General features: G+C 44.4%; 1 protein-coding gene across 2 annotated transcripts in view; it reads right to left on the minus strand.

Annotated features, from left to right (window-relative positions):
• Window positions 1-18,170, minus strand: part of pstpip2 (proline-serine-threonine phosphatase interacting protein 2) — a 172,533-nt gene that overhangs the window by 14,750 nt on the left and 139,613 nt on the right. For both annotated transcript variants that reach the window (XM_068029907.1, XM_068029917.1), the window contains exons 11-14: window positions 15,754-15,850; window positions 10,463-10,535; window positions 4,872-4,906; window positions 4,022-4,084 (exon numbers count right to left, since the gene is read on the minus strand). In XM_068029907.1, the coding sequence (XP_067886008.1) occupies window positions 4,026-4,084; window positions 4,872-4,906; window positions 10,463-10,535; window positions 15,754-15,850 (264 nt within the window). In that variant the 3' untranslated portion in view covers window positions 4,022-4,025. The remainder of the gene's footprint in view (window positions 1-4,021; window positions 4,085-4,871; window positions 4,907-10,462; window positions 10,536-15,753; window positions 15,851-18,170) is intronic.

Here is an 18,170-nt window from a genome sequence, read left to right on the forward strand (position 1 = left end):
ATGCCAACACAGTAAAATGTATACACATTGCTAAAATTGTGTGACCCACTTCAGTATAGAAAACTATATTTTTTTAAGGAAAAAGTAAACATAGTCCCAATGAGCCACTCAGATCAATTATCGTCATCTTCCAAAAACAAGGTTCATATTATTTGTGTCATATTCATTTAAGGCTTTACGAAAGGTAGGACTATAGGGAAGCTGATTGAAATTTGACTCTTCACTGCTTTAATTTTGATCACACATAAAACAAACATTCCTTTCTTTTAAATACTTATCAGGACAGTCGTTCTCAAAAGTGAGAGGGAAAATCTTCCCGTTTCATCCAGTCCAGTGTAACAAAGCATATGAACAACTTGCAGCACAAGGCAGCTACTCAAGGCCCCAACAAGCACATCCTCAAAGAGCTACAAAGCAAATATTTAGTACTGGATTTCAGGGTATCTGGCGAGGTACTAAAGAAGCTCAGAGAGACAACTGATATCCAAAGTTTGGAGGAGAAAGTCAGTAAAGCAAAAGAAGAGGTGACATCTGGGCTTGAAATTGTACAGGTGATGGAGTGCAGCATGCGACTTTAAAAAGCCAGTATTAGTGACAGTAGGAAAGAAAGTAAGACTTGCATTTATATCACACTTTTTATAACTTCAGGACGCCCCTAAGTGCTTTACAGCAAATGAAGTAATTGTGAAGTGCAGTCTGTTGTAATGTAGGAAATGTGGCAGTCAATTTGCACACAGCAAAGTCCTACAAACGACAATGAGATAATAAGTAGATAATCTGTTTTTAGGTGTTGATGGAGGTGTGCTCTAAATTCAGTCAGATTCAATAGATTTGAGCCATTAAAAAATAGCCTAAAGAATTGATGAATAAGTTAAGGTCAAAAGCTACAAATGTACCTCTTTGGGTGGCTTCTAGTGCTTTCAGCAGGGGAGAAGAGAAAAGAAAAAGTCCTCAGTATGCATTTAGAAGCATTACATAATGTCTCACACATCCAATTTCAATTCTTTTAAAGTGGCTATCCAGTAGATATAATTTACTTGGATTTTCAAAAAGCACTTAATAAAGTTCCTTGTGAGGCTTTTAAATCAAATTAATATTTAATGAACTAGCTGAATAGAAACTGCCTTGATATTGGAAAATGAGAAGTAAAAATGAAAAAGCTCAATCTAGGGACAATCACTCTTGCAGTACTGTCCAACAGTAATTGCAGACTAGCCACAAATCTGGTTGTGGCAACACCACTATAACCACATGTACTAATTATAAATACCTTGCACACATTCCAGATAAATTTACTTCACGTGTGCAGTTACTTAAAACACATCTACTTTCAGCGCAAATCTTTGTAGTCTTTCTTTTTCTAGTAAAGTTTGGAATTCTGACATGAATTTATCAGATATAAAACATCTTAGTGCAGCTTGCAGGTTTTTAGTCCAGTAGTTGCGAGCAATATTTGGACGTCAGAGAGGTTATTCCAATTGGCCAAACTGTGTCGAATGACAGCTCTTCACACAGTGATCAGTGATGCTGATGTTGCCATGGTGCAGGAGTCTGACATTTTCGCCCGTGTTACACACCATTTTAGCGGATAACCAATAAGCAGTAACCAAGGAAGGAAAGAACGCACAACAATCACTTGCACACTCTGCTTTTTGTTTTACCATTTTACCAACAACGCACAACAATAAACAGAAAATGCTGGAAATCAGCAATCAGGCAGCATCTGTGGAGAGAGAAGCAGAACCTGAAACGTGAACTAGGTTTCTTTCTCCACAGATGCTACCTGACCTGCTGAATATTTCCAGCATTTTCTGTTTATGTTTCAGATTTACAACATCCACAGTATTTTGCTTTTGTAAGGTGAAGGTGATTTCTGAGATCACATACCCAATACACAATAGTGGCCAGAATTTTACATTGGGGGTGGGGGAGGCCCCATCCACTGGCCAAAAAGTCAGGGGCAAGCCCGCCTCTGCTAGGCCTAGGGAGCCAGGCTGGGATTTTTCACTCCCCAGGCCCTTAATTGGCCTTGGGTGGGACGTCCACCTCCTTGAGGCAGGAAGTCCCGTCTAATGCAGCTGCTGGTGATTGGATGGGGGGGGGGGGGAGGGGAGTATTGTGCAGTGGGGACGGTTAGCCATGGAGGGGGCCCTCCATGGGGAACAGGGTGCTCGATCAGGAGGGCCCACCCCCCAGCCTGCAAGAGGGCTGCCAAGTTTTACCTGACAGTCTTCTGGGAGCCTTTTCTGCCCAGCCGAAGCTGGTAAAATACCAGCGGCAGCAGGAAGAGGCCCTTAAGTGGCAGTTAATGGACCACTTAAGGGCCTTGATTGGCCTGGGGTGAGCAGGCTGTTTCTCGCTGCTGCCACCCCACATAAAATTGCAGGAGAGGCAGAAAGGCATTGGGAAAGGCAACCCTCGCCTCCCACTCAATTTTACGGCCTCCCCCTCAGGCCGGTGCCTCTAAGTTATTTATGGCTACGTTTGCTGATAACACAACCACTAGGTGGCGCAGTACTCGTACATGCCAAATGCAGCCCTAACGACTGAAATGTCACTGTCTGCGACGTCTCAGGCAGCTGCCAGTAATAAGGATGGTGCTGCTCAATTTGACACAAAAAATAAACTGAACCCAAACAGCCACACTGCTCAATGGCCACGATCACTGCTTCTACCACTCCCCCCAACAGAACCCTGCTCCCTCCCGTGATCGTTGCCTCAATCACTGCATTCAGTTTCCCACTCACTCCCATGATCGCCACTCGATCCTACCACTCCTGACTTCTTGCTGCTCCACCCCGCTGCTCCGGACTTCTCATCGCTCCATCCCGCCATTCCCTCCCGCTGCCCACTCACTGGATGTTTGTGGGGGCTGGCAGGGTCTGAGCGGCGAGCAGTTGGGAGTGGCAGGATGGAGCGGCAAGCAGTCAGGAGCAGCGGGATGGAGCGGCGAGCAGTCAAGAGTGACGGGATGGAGCTGCAAGCAGTCGGGAGTGGTGGGATGGAGCAGCGAGCAGTTAGAAGTGGTGGGATGGGGCAGCGATTGCGGGAGGGAGCGGAGAAGCGAAGCAGTGAGTGAGGCACTGATTGCGGGAGGGAACGGGGTACTGTTGGGGTGGGGGGAGGCAGCGATCACAGCCATTGAGGAGTGAGGCAATGTTCAGACATCATAATGTCTGATGTCATTACGCAGTAACGTCGCCACACTTGGCGTACTTTTATTGTCACTGGACTAGTGACCCAGAGACCCAGGTATTGCTCTGGGGACATGGGTTCGAATCCCACACAGCAAAAGGTGGAATTTGAATTCAATTAATAAATCTGGAATTTAAAGCTAGTCTAATGATGGCCATGAAACCATTGTCAATTGTTGTAAAAACCCAACTGGTTTACTAATGTCCTTTAGGGACATCCTTACCTGGTCTGGCCTACATGTGACTCCAGATCCACAGCAATGTGGTTGACTCTTACATGCCCTCGAAATGGCCTAGCAAGCCACTCAGTTCAAGGGCAATTAGGGATGGGCAATAAATGCTGGCCTGGCCTGTGGCGCCCACATCCGATGAAAGAATAAAAAAAAACACGCACACGTGGATTCATACTGGTAAGCTGGCAAATGTACGGAAGCACTGATGTTGTTGGCGATCGCTCTGCGCATGCTCTGCATTGACAGGAGACTCTGATTATTTGTTTACTGATTGAAAATACAACTAGCTATATCATGGCTTCCCAATTAGCTACAAGTGGTTAGTAGCTCAAGCATTGGACAACATTGCTAGTGGGGTTCCACAGATTCTGTTCCAGGCCCATGCTTGATCCCTATCCAGTGACTCCTGCTGGAAAGTATGGGAGAGAGAGAGATTGGGCTCTGCTGATGCCCACCTTATTTAACAGGCTGTCGATGCTCATTATTTAGACCCAGACATTAAGAATAACCATTTGGGAGACCAGAAACAATGGTTACTACCACAGGAAAGAGAGAAGCAAAAAGGAAAAAAACTGGAAAATATGGATTCCTTACACTGTTAATGGTGCCGAATAAATCTGTAATCATTTTCTCCAACTGTTGCATATTGTGGCTCACCTGTATTAAGAAAATAAGCAAAAAGGATATTGAATTATTTCCTGTCTAAAATCCACAAAGCATCAACTAAAGCCAAAATCTGTAGTCTCGCTAACAAAAGTGAAATACTGCAGATGCTGGAAATCTGAAATAAAAACAGAAAACACTGGAAATCACTCAGCAGGTAAGGCAGTATCTGTGGAGACAGAAAAAGAGTTGATGTTTCAATTGGATGAACTGAAACATTAACTCTACTTCTCTCTCCGCAGATGCTACCTAATCGCCTATTTCCCGCATTTTCTGATTTTATTTCCGTAGTCTCTTAACTAATTATTTTCCTCTACAATCCTTTAAGTAGTACTGAAACGACATAAGGCTATGCTTCCATGTGAGGGTAACAACACAGCTGGGAACAGTGACATCAAAACTAGAATCGTAAAGAATTCTGTTGAAAAAGTTGTTAACATAATGCAGAACAGACAGCACGAGACAAGTCTTGCAATGGACCTTATGGGGCCAAATCATTCTACCAGGTTTTCTCAGTCTCTTATCCCTGTAGATGGAACACTCAGATTACCAGCAGATCTTGGGTCCCCACTCAAATCTACAGCTGCACTGATAACAGACACTTCCTGTGTAAAACCAATGATCACCCATATCCTGGCCACAGCTGTAACATTAGTCACATTGCCCTAATAATATGGTACAAACATAATGCCTAAAAATAGCTTATAGAGAACCGGTTAAATGTCTTCAATTGTTTCGATTTTAATATAATTTCTGACTATTACATGGGGTAGCTACTTACATGCTGAATTGTCAGGGTTTGGTAGAGGCATACGTCTGAAGAGAAAAAAGGAAGGTTGTGAGTTACAGATCCCACATGCACAAAATATTCCAAAACAACCTTAGAATATACAAACAGTAACATCTATGGATTGTTGCATTATTAATTAGTTAGATTTCACCATGATCAAAATTGGGAAATGCAGACAACAGCTATATGTCTGCACTCTCAGTTCTTTTATTCAAACCTTCAAGCTTTTGCTTTCTGGATCCAGGAACTTCCCACCCTTACTAATCCCACACCAACCTCTCACCATTACTGATCCCGCACCAACTTTCCACCGTTGCCGATCCTGCGCCAACTTACCACCATTACCGACCATGCGCCAGGAGACAGGATGATATACGTACTCAATTCAAGGGAGTCGATGTCCTCAACACAATATGCACAAGCTGTTAGATTTGAGACTTGTCACTGAGTGCTACTGGAGGGCACAGAGTGTGAAGAAGGGAGTTTGGTAAGCGATTGGATTTTAAGGGTTAATCTCTCTGAAGTCTAGTTTTTGTTTTGTTTACATTTAGCAATTAATTGAAATTACTGTTTATGTTAAGAGGTAAGTTAGGTTTCTTACAGCTTTAAACAAGGATATACAAGCTCTCAGAGTAGCTGTAGCTGGTTAATTAGGTAGCTAGCTTAAACTGGTTTCTGAGCTCGACCAGAGCTGACACAGCATTGTTTACAGGGAGCATAAATTCAGGAGACTGAATTTGACACTGAGGGCTGCGAGGAGGGCAGAGAGTGTGACGTAGGGAATTTGGTAAGTGCGGGAGTTCAGTAAGGAGGCAAACTATAAATTAAGAGAGAAAATAAATGTGTCTGCACTGAGAGCTACTTTGAGTGCATAGAGTGTAAAGTGGGAGTTTGGTGCATGAGGGAGTTCAGTGAGGGAGGTGCTCCTTTCTCTCTCTTTCTTTTTCTACCTTTTTCCAGCCTTTAGCAGCTGCCTCTCTCTTCGGTACAGGGGAAGAAGCTGACTGGTGAGTAACTGGTAAGTTATTTTACTTCCAATTTTAATAAATAGTTTTTAAAGTTATGGTATGGCAGGGCAGCTTGGCCAAGTGGACTGTACATCCTGCGGTATGTGGGGCGCACCATGTGTCCTAGACGAACACATCTGCAGGAAGTGTCACCAGCTGCAGAAGCTTGAGCTCCAGGTTTCGGAACTTGAGTGGTGGCTGGAGAGACTGTGGTCATCCGCGAGGCAGAGGATTACGTGGACAGCATGTTTAGGGAGGTGGTCACACTGCAGGTTGGGAGCATGCAGGCAGAGAGGGAATGGGTGACTGCCAGGCAGTCTAGGAGAACCAGGTAGGCAGTGCAGGAGGCCCCTGAGTCTATCTTGCTTGCTAATTGGTTTTCCATTTTGGATACTGGTGAGGGCGATGGTTCCTTAAGGGAATGCAGCCACAGCAAAGTCCATGGCACCAGGGGTGGCTCAGTTGCACAGGAGGGGAGGAAGAAGAGTGGAAGAGCAATAGTGATAGGCGATTAGATAGTGATAGGGGATTAGATAGTCAGGGGATCAGACAGGCGTTTCTGCGGCAGTAAACGTGACTCGAGGATGGTACATTGCCTCCCTGGTGCCAGGGTCAAGGATGTCACGGAGCGGCTGCAGGACATCCTTCTGGGGGAGGGTGAACAGCCAGAGGTCATGGTCCACATTGGTACCAATGACATAGGTAGGAAGAGGGATGAGGTCCTGAAAGCAGATTTTAGGGAGTTAGGAAGGAAATTAAAAAGCAGGACCTCAAGAGTAGTAATCTCAGGATCGCTCCCAGTGCCACGTGCTCATGAGCATAGAATAAGTAGGACTGATCGATTGAAGACGTGGCTGGAGAATTGGTGTACGAAGGAGGGCATCAGATTTCTGAGGCATTGGGATAGGGTCTGGGGCAGGTGGAACCTGTACAAGATGGACGGGCTACACCTTAACAGGAGTGGAACTAATATCCTCGCAGGGAGATTTGCTAGTGCTGTTGGGTAGGGTTTAAACTAGCTTGTCGGGGGATGGGAACCTAAGGGGTAGCTCAAATTGGAAGCAAGTAAAGCTGATAACAAGAGGTAGAAAAGTAGCAAGCGACATTAGAAGGCAGGCGAAACAAAAGCATGCACCAACTAGGTTTAGAATGCAGAATAATGTCAAGGTTAAGGGTACTCTACCTGAATGCATGCAGCATTCGCAACAAGGTAGATGATTTAAAGGCACAAATAGAGGTAAATAGGTATGATCTAATTGCCATAACGGAAACACGGCTACAGGGTGACCAAGACTGGGAACTGAATATTCAAGGATATTTGACACTTAAGAAGGACAGGCAAAAAGGAAAAGGAGGTGGTGCTGCACTGATAATAACGGATAGGATCCGTACATTAGTAAGGGAGAAGGGTCACTGACCTGAAACGTTAACTCTGCTTCTCTCTCCACAGATGCTGCCAGACCTGCTGAGTGTTTCCAGCATTTCTTGTTTTTATTTCAGATTTCCAGCATCCGCAGTATTTTGCTTTTAATTTAGTAAGGGAGGATCTCAGATCGGAAGAACAAAATGTGGAATCTGTTTGGGTGGAGCTAAGAAACAGCAAGGGGCAGCAAACATTGGTAGTTGTTTATAGGCCACCAAACAGTAGTGGTAGTGTGGGGCATGGTATTAATCAGGAGATTAGAGAAGCATGTAGCATGGATAATACAGTAATTATGGGTGACTTCAATCTGCACATAGACTGGGTAAACCTAATGAGCACTAATGCAGTGGAGGATGAGTTTCTGTGTTAGGGATGGTTTTCTAGGGCAGTATTTTGAGGAACAGACTAGAGAACAGGCTATTTTAGATCTAGTATTATGTAATGAGAAAGGGTTAATTAATAATCTTGTTGTAAAATACCTTTAGTTATTTGAAAGTGAGGTAGTTCAATCTGAAGCCAGGGTGTTAAATTTGAACAAAGGAAATTATGAAGGTATGAGGGGCAAATTGGCTGAGGTGGTTTGGGAAAATACATTAAAAGGTATGACAATGCACAGACAATGGATAGTCTTCAAAGAATTATTACATAGTTTACATCAACTATACATTCCTTCTAAGCACAAAAACTCCAAAAGTAAAGGCAGTCAACTGTGGATAACAAAGCAGGTCAAGGACTGTATAAGATTAAAAGAAAAGGCCTATAAAGTTGCCAGAAATAGTAGTAAACCTGAGGATTGGGAGGATTTTAGAGTACAGAAGAGGAGGACCAAGAAACTGATAAAGAAAGGGAGAATAGAATATGAATGTAAATTAGCAGAAAACATAAAAACAGACTGTAAAAGCTTCTATAGGTACGTAAAAAGAAAACATTTGGCTAAGACAAATGTGGGTCCATTACAGGCAGAGTCAGGAGAATTTATAATGGGGAATAGTGAAATGGCAGAAAAGCTAAATGATTACTTTGTGTCTATCTTCACTGAGGAAGATACAAGAAATCTACAGAATTAGAGATCCAAGGGACCAGGCAGAATGAGAATTTGTAGGGAATTAGTATTAGTAAGAAGATTGTATTGGAGAAATTAATGGGCTGTAGGTTGATAAGTCCCCAGGACCTGATATTATACATCCCAGAGTGTTGAAAGAAGTAGCTATGGAGATAATGAATGCATTGGTGATCATCTTCCAAAATTCTACAGATTCTGGAACGGTTTCTGCAGATTGGAAGGTAGCAAATGTCACCCTACTATTTATGAAGGGAGGGAGAGAGAAAACAGGGAATTACAAACCTCTTAGCCTTACATCAGTCATTGGAAAAATGTTAGAATCTATTCTAAAGGATGTGATAAATGGACACTTGGATAATAATGATCTGATTGGGCATAGTCAACATGGATTTATGGATGGGAAATCACGTTTGACGAACTTGTTGGAGTTTTTTTGAGGATGTTACTAACAGAAGTAATAAAGGGGAATCAGTGGACGTTGGATTTTCAGAAGGCTTTTGATAAATTCCCCCACAGGAGGTTGGTTAGCAAAATTAAAGCACATGGGATAGGAGGTAATATATTGGCATGGATTATGGATTGGTTAACAGGCAGAAAACAGAGAGTAGGAATGAACAGATTTTTCTTGCTTTCACAGGCTGTCACTAGTGGGGTACTGCAAGAATCAGTACTTGGGCCCCAGCTGTTCACAATATATATCAATGATTTAGATGTGGGGACCAAATGTAATACTTCCAAGTTCGCAGATGACACACAATTAGGTGGGAATGTGTGTTGTGAGGAAGATGTAAAGCGGCTTCAAGGGGATTTGGACACAGTGAGTGGGCAAGAACGGGGCAGATGAAATATAATGTGGAAAATGTGAGGTTATCCATTTTGGTAAGAGGAACAGATGTGCAGAGAATTTCTTAAATGGTAAGAGATTAGAAAATGTAGCTGTACAAAGGGACCTGGGTGTCCTTGTCAATAAGTCACTGAAAGCTAACATGCAGGTGCAGCAAGCAATTGGGAAGGCTAATGGTATGTTAGCCTTTATCGCAAGAGGATTTGAGTACAGGAGTAGTGAAGTCTAGCTTCAATTGTATAGAACCTTGGTTAGACCGCACCTGGAGTACTGTGTTCAGTTTGGTCCCCTTACCTTAGGAAGGATATTATTGCCATAGGGTCGGTGCAATGAAGGTTCACCATACTTGTTCCCAGGATGGCAGGACTGTCCTATGAAGAGAGACTGGGGAAACTGGGCCTGTATTCTCTAGCGTTTTGTAGAATGAGAGGTGATCTCATTGAAACCTACAAAATACTGAAAGGGATAGACAGGGTAGATGCAGATAAGATGTTTCCCCTGGTTGGGGAGTCTAGAACCAGGGGACACAATTTCAAAATAAGGGGGAAGCCACTTAGGACAGAGATGAGGAGAAATTTATTTACTCAGAGGGTTGTGAATCTTTGGAATTCTCTACCCCAGAGGGCTGTGGAAGCTCAGTCATTGAGTATGTTTAAAGTAGAGATTGACAGATTTCTAAATACCAATGACATAAAGGGATTTATTTATTTAGAGATACAGCACTGAAACAGGCTCTTCGGCCCACCGAGTCTGTGCCGACCAACAACCACCCATTTATACTAATCCTACATTAACCCCATATTCCCTACCACATCCCCACCTTTCTCCTACCACCTACCCACACTAGGGGAAATTTACAATGGCCAATTTACCTATCAACCTGCAAGTCTTTGGCTGTGGAATGAAACCGGAGCACCCGGCGGAAACCCACGCGGTCACAGGGAGAACTCGCAAATTCCGCACAGGCAGTACCCAGAACTGAACCCGGGTCACTGGAGCTGTGAGGCTACGGTGCTAACCACTGCGCCACTCATCTGGGAATAGTGTGGGAAAAAGGCATTGAAGTGGATGATCATCCATGATCGTGCTGAATGGCCTAATCCTGCTCCCTATGTTCCTATGGTGCGAAAGAGTCTGATTTTATGGGACATAGACACTGGAACAGACTGAAGGAACCTAATCAGAGGAAATGAACATTGCTGATGTGTGAACCCCTTTTCTGTACTTGTTATTTATAGCTCTCACCTTGGGGTTGCAGGAAGCCGGTTCTGAGGCAGCCCTCTCTGCCCGGTGTAGTAATTCTCATATGGGATGGAGGCTGAATAAAACAAATGGAATAAAACACAGCTCATCATTATAATCCAAAAAACCCCTCTTTTCTTTCCCCATCGGGGTGCAGAGGTGTTTGCTCACAGACCTGCTTCCAGGCTTCTGTCAATTTACACTTACTGAGTGAGACCAGACGATAGGGTGGATCTCCACTTTTCCCTCCCTGTCTGTGGAGGATGCACTGCTTAGAGCAGAGACCTGGAGCCTGCATCCAAACACCTTTTTGCAGCGGCAACAGGGAGAGCGAGGTGGCAGCTGGGTAAGTGAGTTTACAACTTATATAAACTTACCTTTTTGTTTTGGCAGTTTCTTTTTGCAGCGGCGACAGGGAGAGCGAGGTGGCAGCTGGGGAAGTGAGTCCTATATATTTGGGCAGCGGCTGAACCCGAGACACGACACCTATAGTGTCTCCCACCCGCCCTCCTCCTCTAACCAAAAAAAAAGGACTCGGTGGTGTGTAGATAAGGTAAGGCTTTTTCTAGTTATTTTTTTTTCGTGTGATTGGTAAAAACTTTTCGTTCCTTTTTCATTTATCTAAGTTAAGACTAAGTTAAGCTTAAGATTAAAAATGGCAGGAGATCTCAGACCCGTGTTATGCTCCTCTTGCTCAATGTGGGAGCTCAGGGACATGGCTGATGTCCCTGACTCCTTCACGTGCTGTAAGTGTGTCCAGCTGCAGCTCTTGTTAGACCGCATGACGGCTCTCGAGCTGCGGATGGACTCACTTTGGAGCATCCGCGATGCTGAGGAGGTCGTGGATAGCACGTTTAGCGAATTGGTCAAACCGCAGTTTAGGATTGCTGAGGGAGAAAGGGAATGGGTGACCAAAAGGCAGAGAAAGAGCAGGAAGGCCGCGCAGGTGTCCCCTGCGGTCATCTCCCTCCAAAACAAGTATACCGTTTTGGATACTGTTGAGGGAGATGGCTCACCAGGGGAAGGCAGCAGTAGCCAGGTTCATGGCACCATGGCTGGCTCTGCTGTTCAGAAGGGCGGGAAAAAGAGTGGAAGGGCTATAGTCATCGGGGATTCGATTGTAAGGGGAGTAGATAGGCGGTTCTGTGGTCGAAAACGAGACTCCCGAATGGTATGTTGCCTCCCAGGTGCATGGGTCAGGGATATCTCAGATCGGCTGCAGAACATTCTGAAGGGGGAGGGTGAACAGCCAGTTGTTGTTGTGCGCATAGGCACCAATGATATAGGTAAAAAACGGGATGAGGTCCTACAAGCAGAATTTAGGGAGTTAGGAGCCAAGTTAAAAAGTAGGACCTCAGAGGTAGTAATCTCAGGATTGCTACCAGTGCCACGTGATAGTCAGAGTAGAAATGAAAGAATAGTCAGGATGAATGCGTGGCTTGAGAGATGGTGCAGGAGGGAGGGGTTCAGATTTTTGGGACATTGGGACCGGTTCTGGGGGAGGTGGGACTATTACAAATTGGATGGTCTTCACCTGGGCCGGACTGGAACCAATGTCCTTGGGGGTGCTTTTGCTAATGCTGTTGGGGAGGGTTTAAACTAATGTGGCAGGGGGATGGGAACCAAATGAGGAGGTCAGTGGACAGTAAGGAGATAGTAACTAAAGCCTGTAAGGAACGAGATAATGAAGTCAGCGTGACTAAGGGAAAGAGTAGACAGGGAGCAGATGATGAACGCATTGGGACTGGTGGTCTGAGGTGCATTTGTTTTAATGCAAGAAGTGTAGTTGGTAAGGCAGATGAACTTAGGGCTTGGATTAGTACCTGGGAGTATGATGTTATTGCTATTACTGAGACTTGGTTGAGGGAAGGGCATGATTGGCAACTAAATATCCCAGGATATCGATGCTTCAGGCGGGATAGAGAGGGAGGTAAAAGGGGTGGAGGAGTTGCATTACTGGTCAAAGAGGATATCACAGCTGTGCTGAAGGAGGGCACGATGGAGGACTCGAGCAGTGAGGCAATATGGGCAGAACTCAGAAATAGGAAGGGTGCGGTAACAATGTTGGGGCTGTACTACAGGCCTCCCAACAGCGAGCTTGAGATAGAGGTACAAATATGTAAACAGATTATGGAAAGATGTAGGAGCAACAGGGTGGTAGTGATAGGAGATTTTAATTTTCCCAACATTGACTGGGATTCACTTAGTGTTAGAGGTCTAGGTGGAGCAGAATTTGTAAGGAGCATCCAGGAGGGTTTTCTAGAGCAGTATGTAAATAGTCCAACTCGGGAAGGGGCCATACTGGACCTGGTGTTGGGGAATGAGCCCGGCCAGGTGGTTGAAGTTTCAGTAGGGGACTACTTTGGGAATAGTGATCACAATTCCGTAGGTTTTAGAATACTCATGGACAAAGACGAGAGTGGTCCTAAAGGAAGAGTGCTAAATTGGGGGAAGGTCAACTATACCAAAATTCGGCAGGAGCTGGGGAATGCAGATTGGGAGCAGCTGTTTGAAGGTAAATCCACATTTAATATGTGGGAGGCTTTTAAAGAGAGGTTGATTAGCGTGCAGGAGAGACATGTTCCTGTGAAAATGAGGGATAGAAATGGCAAGATTAGGGAACCATGGATGACAGGTGAAATTGTGAGACTAGCTAAGAGGAAAAAGGAAGCATACATAAGGTCTAGGCGGCTGATGAAAGACGAAGCTTTGAAAGAATATCGGGAATGTAGGACCAATTTGAAACGAGGAATTAAGAGGGCTAAAAGGGGTCATGAAATATCTTTAGCAAACAGGGTTAAGGAAAATCCCAAAGCCTTTTATTCATATATAAGGAGCAAGAGGGTAACTAGAGAAAGGATTGGCCCACTCAAGGACAAAGGAGGAAAGTTATGCGTGGAGTCAGAGAAAACGGGTACTAAACGAGTACTTTGCATCAGTATTCACCGAGGAGAGGGACATGACGGATGTTGAGGTTAGGGACAGATGTTTGATTACTCTAGGTCAAGTCGGCATAAGGAGGGAGGAAGTGTTGGGTATTCTAAAAGGCATTAAGGTGGACAAGTCCCCAGGTCCGGATGGGATCTATCCCAGGTTACTGAGGGAAGCGAGAGAGGAAATAGTTGGGGCCTTAACAGATATCTTTGCAGCATCCTTAAACACGGGTGAGGTCCCGGAGGACTGGAGAATTGCTAATGTTGTCCCCTTGTTTAAGAAGGGTAGCAGGGATAATCCAGGTAATTATAGACCGGTGAGCCTGACGTCAGTGGTAGGGAAGCTGCTGGAGAAGATACTGAGGGATAGGATCTATTCCCATTTGGAAGAAAATGGGCTTATCAGTGATAGGCAACATGGTTTTGTGCAGGGAAGGTCATGTCTTACCAACTTAATAGAATTCTTTGAGGAAGTGACAAAGTTGATTGATGAGGGAAGGGCTGTAGATGTCATATACATGGACTTCAGTAAGGCGTTTGATAAGGTTCCCCATGGTAGGCTGATGGAGAAAGTGAAGTCGCATGGGGTCCAGGGTGTACTAGCTAGATGGATAAAGAATTGGCTGGGCAACAGGAGACAGAGAGTAGCAGTGGAAGGGAGTTTCTCAAAATGGAGACGTGTGACCAGTGGTGTTCCACAGGGATCCGTGCTGGGACCACTGTTGTTTGTGATATACATAAATGATTTGGAGGAAAGTATAGGTGATCTGATTAGCAATTTTGCAGACGACACTAAGATTGGTGGAGTAGCAGATAGTGAAGGGGACTGTCAGAGAATATAGCAGAATATAGATAGATTGGAGAGTTGGGCAGAGAAATGGCAGATGGAGTTCAATCAGGGCAAATGCGAGGTGATGCATTTTGGAAGATCCAATTCAAGAGTGAACTATACAGTAAATGGAAAAGTCCTGGGGAAAATTGATGTACAGAGAGATTTGGGTGTTCAGGTCCATTGTTCCCTGAAGGTGGCAACGCAGGTCAATAGAGTGGTCAAGAAGGCATACGGCATGCTTTCCTTCATTGGACGGGGTATTGAGTACAAGGGTTGGCAGGTCATGTTACAGTTGTATAAGACTTTGGTTCGGCCACATTTGGAATACTGCGTGCAATTCTGGTCGCCACATTACCAAAAGGATGTAGATGTTTTAGAGAGGGTGCAGAGGAGGTTCACCAGGATGTTGCCTGGTATGGAGGGCGCTAGCTATGAAGAGAGGTTGAGTAGATTAGGATTATTTTCATTAGAAAGACGGAGGTTGAGGGGGGACCTGATTGAGGTGTACAAAATCATGAGAGGTATAGACAGGGTGGATAGCAAGAAGCTTTTTCCCCCAGAGTGGGGGATTCAATTACTAGGGGTCACGAGTTCAAAGTGAGAGGGGAAAAGTTTAGGGGGGATATGCGTGGAAAGTTCTTTACGCAGAGGGTGGTGGGTGCCTGGAACGCGTTGCCAGCAGAGGTGGTAGATGCGGGCATGATAGCGTCTTTTAAGATGTATCTAGACAGATACGTGAATGGGCAGGAAGCAAAGAGATACAGACCCTTAGAAAATAGGCGGCATGTTTAGATAGAGGATCTGGATCGGCGCAGGCTTGGAGGGCCGAAGGGCCTGTTCCTGTGCTGTAATTGTCTTTGTTCTTTGTTCTAGTAGGTCCATTTGCTACATATGTGCTATGGAATCTAATACAAAATAAACTCGAATGCCTATTTGCCCAACCACCCAATTTTTAGCCCTTTTCTCCTGATGGTGCTTACTCTCGTTGCACTATGGTTCCACGGGCACCTTGGCAGGCATCACATCAAGCCCAATCCTGTCCTCATGTAACATATGCATATGTGCAATTACAGAAGTGGCCACTGGATAGGGATCAGTAGTCGGAATCATGGCCCATTTCCCCCCTCCCTAACCCAGGGATACAGAGGCAAATTGCAGCAACTGCAGCTCCCTCCCCACCCTCACCCCGCCAATGCTCTGGCTGAGATCAGCTGATTCACCTCAAATTCAGGATTGGAAGCTAATTCAGTCGATCGCAGGAAACAAGTTATCCACTCAGACAGTTTTCACCTTTATTTGAAATGGACAATCCCATCCATAGCCAAGGTGATTCATGAATATCTGAATGTGACCAAAAAAATTATAAAAGGTTCTGTGATTCACCTTGGTCCAACTGGATTGGGGGAGGCTCAGTATTTGACCTCTTTACACAAAGCTAAACCTTAAGTGTGCAAAATAGTCTTTCACAAAGTCTAACAGGAATGCACAGTATCCAGTATGAGTAGTACCACTAGAGGAGACAGCTTTACCTGGTGGGGTGTCACCAGTCCTTTTCAAGTCTATGAAGAATTCAAGGTCTTTCTGTATGTTGCATAGTTCCAGAACCTTCCGTATTTCTTCATACATCTGAAGATGAAGCAAAAAGAAAGATGAAGGAGTCATAGAGTCAAATACGGCATAGAAGGAGGCCATTCAGCCCACCTAGTCCATGCCAGCTCGGAGCAATCCAGTCAATCCCACTCCCCCCATCGATCCCTATATCCCTGCAAATGTATTTCCTGCTAGTTCCTAATTGCCTTTTGTTACCATTGATTGTCTCCATTCCCTCCACCCTAATGGGCAGCAAGTTGCAGCTCATTATCATTATATAAAAAAGTTCTTCCTCACATTCCTCCTGCATTTCTTGCCCAAAACCTTCAATCATTATCCAGCAGTCTTTGTACCATCAGTTAATGGGAACAGTTTTCCCTTGTCTAACTTATCTAAGCTTGTCATAATGTTTTACACCTCTATCACATCTCCCCTGAATCTCCTTTGTTCCAGGCAGAACAACCCCAGCTTTTCCAAACTAACCTCTCACCTTGTAGCTAAAATCCCCCATCCCTGGAACCATTCTGGTCAATCTCCTCTCAACCCTCTCAAGGACCCTCACATCCTTCCTAAAGTGTGGTGACCAGAACTGGAAGCAATACTCTGGTTGGGGCCAAACCAGAGCTTTATAAAGGTTCAGCATAATTTCCCTGCTTTTGTACTCTATGCATTTATTTATTCAGCCCAACATCCCATATGCTTTGCTAACCACTCTCTCAGTATGTCTTGCCACCTTCAAAAATTGATGCACATACACCCCCTGGTCCCTCTGCTCCTGCACACTCTTTAGAACTGTGCCATTAAGTCTATATTGCCTCATCCTATCCCTTCTGCCAAAATGAGTGCCTCACACTTCTCTGTATTGAATTCCATCTGCCCATTCTGCTTGCCTATCTATGTCCTGTTGCAAGCAGTTCATATCATCCTCACTATTTGCCACCCCTCCAAGTTTGGTATCATTGGAAAATTTTGAAATTCTACTCTGTATTCCAAGATCCAAGTCATTTACCTATAACAAAAAAAGCAGTGGCCCCAGCACTGAGCCTTGGGGGACACCACTGTCTACCATTCTCCAGTCTGAAAAACAACCATTTACTGTGACTCGCTGTTTACTGTCCTTAAGCTAATTCTTTTATCCAATTAGACACTGACCATCCTATTCGTTGAGCCTCAATTTTGTTAACTAACCTTTTAGGTGATACTTTATTAAACGCTTTCTTAAAATTCATATAAACAACATCCACTGCATTCCCATCATCAACCTTCTCTGTTACTTCATTGAAAAATTCAATTTGATTAGTCAAGCAGGATCTGCCTTTTACAAATCTGTGCTGGCTATCCTTAATTAACTCAAACCTCTCCAAGTGCCTGTTGATTTTTTTCCCCTGATTATTGTTTCTAAAACCTTATCTACCACTGATGTTAAACTAACTGGCCTGTAGTTGCTAGGGCTGTCCTTACACCCTTTCTTGAACAAGGGCATCACATTTGCCACTCTCCAATCCTCTGGCACCTCCCCCAGGGAAGATTGGAAGATTATGGCAAGCCCTTCCACTACCTCCATCCCCACTCCCTTCAGCAACCTGGGATGCAAGCTATCCGGACCAGGTGACTTATCTACCCTAAGCAGAGTCAGCCTTTCCAGTACCTCCTCACTCTCTATTTTTACCCTATCCATTGCCTTTACTCTCTCTTCTATTGATATTTTGTCAGATTCCTTTTCCTTAGTAAACACAGATACAAAGTACTCATTAGTTATTAAAGTCCCCCAATATCACCACCACTCTATAGTTCTTGCACATCTCTGTGATTTCTTTGCAGATTTGCTCCTCTATCTCTTTCTCACTATTTTGAAGCCTATAAAATACCCCCAGTAGTGTGATTATACCCTTTTTGCTTCTCAACTCTAATCAAATGGATTCTTTCCTTGCCCTGTCAAGGACAACCCCTCTTTCCAACATTACAATGTCTTCCCTTAACAGTACTGCCACCCCACCTCCCTTTTTTTCTTCTCTATCTTTTCTGAACACTTTATATCCTTGTATATTAAGTGCCTAATCCTCACCATTTTCAAACCACGTTTCCATTATAACCACTTATCATATTCCCATACTGCTATCGAAAGAAAAAGCAGACTGGTCTATATTCCAGCTGAAATCACGCCAATGTAATCATCTTGTTGGCACACCATTTATTGTCCCATATAAGATTCGTTCTGATCCTTTACATGCCCTCCTGCCCCTGCAACCAAGGACCTTGTAGCGTGAATGCAAATCTGCTGCGAAGTTTATAGCAATGCTGCTTTTGAAGGAGGAGGTCAACTGTCTGTCTTTTCATTAAGGTAGGCATCACATGT

Source organism: Heterodontus francisci, chromosome 1 (genome assembly GCF_036365525.1).
Source record: "Heterodontus francisci isolate sHetFra1 chromosome 1, sHetFra1.hap1, whole genome shotgun sequence".
Taxonomy (NCBI): Eukaryota; Metazoa; Chordata; class Chondrichthyes; order Heterodontiformes; family Heterodontidae; genus Heterodontus; species Heterodontus francisci.